This window comes from Arachis ipaensis, chromosome B02, assembly GCF_000816755.2.
Source record: "Arachis ipaensis cultivar K30076 chromosome B02, Araip1.1, whole genome shotgun sequence".
Lineage (NCBI taxonomy): Eukaryota > Viridiplantae > Streptophyta > Magnoliopsida > Fabales > Fabaceae > Arachis > Arachis ipaensis.
Window position 1 is genome coordinate 82529435 of NC_029786.2, and position 2727 is coordinate 82532161.

The following is a 2727-nucleotide window of genomic DNA, read 5'->3' on the forward strand; positions in this document are numbered from 1 at the left end:
TCATGAATACGGAAATACATTAATTCTAAGTGTAACATATGTGAATGTTACCCGTAGCTCCGAGAGGATGCCCAAGAGCAATGGCGCCGCCATTGACATTCACCTTTTTGGGATCAAGTGCCAATTTCTTGCAGCAATAAACAAACTGAGACGCAAATGCCTTCACAATATATACCATTATATTATTGGTCATAAGAGTACATACAGTAAATACTTGTTTGTGTAAATAAATTAAAAAATACAGAAATTCTTACATATGATTTTTTAAAATTGTTGGATGAATTAAAATCTCTTCTAAATCATCTTTTAAAAAATTCATATCAATTTAAAATCATATTCTATATATATATATATACATAAAAGTTAAAGGAAGAAAAAGAAAAATAATGTTTTTACACGCAAGTATCACGGACATTGATATAAAACAAATTATAATAAAATGGATCCTTATTACCTCATTAATTTCAAACAAATCAATGTTACTTAGGACAAGACGAGCAGATTCCAGTGCAGCTGGAATTGCATAAACAGGACCAACCCCTTTGACAGCAGGGTCTACTCCAACAGTAGCAAAACTCCTACAACAGTATTGAACTCAATCAGTCATCATTTGAGTCATGATGATTTCCAATTTTCACATACATTAACAATGATCAGATAATAATGAATGAAAATGAGGTTTGTATCATGTTTGAATAATAATTTCTAGCTTTTTCTATTGAAATAAATATTAAAAAATAACTATTTACATGCATGGTACATATGATGTATTGAGGGTTATATCCAAATCCTCATTACCTGAAGATTCCGAGAATAGGGAGCTTTCTTTGCATAGCCACTCTTCTCTTCATGAGCAGCACTGCTGCAGCACCATCACTAACTTGGCTAGAATTCCCTAAATTGCAAAAACAAAATAATAATACTAAAAAAATGAAATTGAGAAGAAACACATACACTCTTTTACATATATGCAGTTTTTAGCAACATTTATTTAATCTGAAACATTTATATTACTAAAATATAATAGATCAAATTTTGTTATTGAATCAATCACCTTCAAAATATACGAAGAAGTTTAAAATTCAAAATTCTTTTAGTTTGTTGGCATAGTTTAAAATTCAAAACTCTATTAGTTTGTTTTGCTTTTGTGTATGTATATAATTAGTCATTATTTTCTATTTTCAATTAAATAAAAAATACATTCTTTACATATGTACTCTCTTAATTTTATTACTTGTTAAAACTTGTTAGAGACATAACTAATGGCTAATTAATGCGATATTTGTATAAAAATATTACTAGGTAGGACAATAATGTTTTCCATAGTAACAAAATTAACAAATTCTTTTAGCACCTGCTGTGGTGGATCCATTCTTTTGGAACGAAGGCTTAAGCTTTGCAAGATCCATCAGAGTTGTGTTTGGTCGGATACAATCATCAACACACACTACAATTTTCTTCTCCTCTCCAGTTTTTGGGTCAACAATCTTTGGAAAGAAATCATTATTAGTAATTTAGTGGTTGCATATACCATTAAGATGTGTTTGTAACCTTTGGATTTGCGTATAGCCTTTAGAAAGTAAACATTTTTTTCTTCCAAACACAATAATTGATGATTCACAATTCAATTTAATTCCAAATTGTTTCCTTTACAAACATACCCCTATCTAATTCATAAGAAATTAGTTCATGTTGGCAGTGTGTTTATATGTACCTTAGTGGGAAGAGGAATGATTTCTTCTTTGAATTTACCGGCTGTTGTTGCAGCAGCAGCACGCTTGTGAGACTCAACCTTTATTACACAAATTAAAAGCGTTTAATTAGGTACCTTCATATAATCTTTAATTTAAATTGATTTTTAGTTTAAGATGTATCCAGGGCTAAGGCTATGTATATATGTCAGCAGTAAAGTAATTTTTTTGAAGGTATTCATAGAAAAATTCTAAATTCTATCTTTTTTTTTTAATGCAATTAATTACTAATAAAACATACAGTGTAAAAACTAAAAACCACCAAGTAATATAAATAGAATAGTAGGAGAGAGCGTATATCCTTTTTGCTAATTATTTAATTATATTTACACATGCACGATTTTAGTGAAGAAAAAAAATAAAAAATTAGTTAGTATTGATTTAAATACAATATAAATATAAAAATATTAATCACCTAATATTTCTCTTAAAACTATACTTTATTGTTATTTGTCACATATACTTACGGAAGCTTGGTCTTGCTCCTGCCTTGTGACACCATAACGTTGTGCGAGATTCTCAGAAGTAATTCCCACTGGAAGAAGAAAATCCTGGGCTTGTGCCAAGGTTTCCACCTGTTATTTAAAATGACATGATAAAAAGTTCCAAGATGAATAATGAAAAAAAATGATACAGAAGATTATTATATGTGAGAACTTCGAAAATTTAATACTACATCATAGATAAATTATATTATTACTTTTGGGTTACTGTTACGGAGCGTTGTAATGATACTATCTTGAGTCATATACTCCAATCCTGCTCCAATGCCTGCATCATATAACAGGAATAAAGTTGAGATCTAGCCACGGTTAGTTAAGACTTTTAGCACTTTTCAATAGTGTTTTTAATGTGAATCAAGGTTGGAACCTTTTTCCCATGCGCGGTGAGTCACATATTGAAATAATTGTGCTCCATAAATTCGTTTTGTGTTACTTTTGGGCTTTGGCTAGCTAGTATAGTTAGATTTAGTTTT

The 2727-nt window shown here is 29.7% G+C and overlaps 1 protein-coding gene across 1 annotated transcript in view; it reads right to left on the reverse strand.

Annotated features, from left to right (window-relative positions):
- Positions 7-2727, reverse strand: part of LOC107627493 (3-ketoacyl-CoA thiolase 2, peroxisomal-like) — a 5957-nt gene continuing 3236 nt past the window's right edge. Inside the window, exons 6-12 of the mRNA XM_016330323.2 lie at positions 2452-2522; positions 2219-2326; positions 1715-1792; positions 1355-1487; positions 799-895; positions 455-578; positions 7-160 (exon numbers count right to left, since the gene is read on the reverse strand). Of these exons, the coding sequence (XP_016185809.1) occupies positions 26-160; positions 455-578; positions 799-895; positions 1355-1487; positions 1715-1792; positions 2219-2326; positions 2452-2522 (746 nt within the window). The 3' untranslated portion in view covers positions 7-25. The remainder of the gene's footprint in view (positions 161-454; positions 579-798; positions 896-1354; positions 1488-1714; positions 1793-2218; positions 2327-2451; positions 2523-2727) is intronic.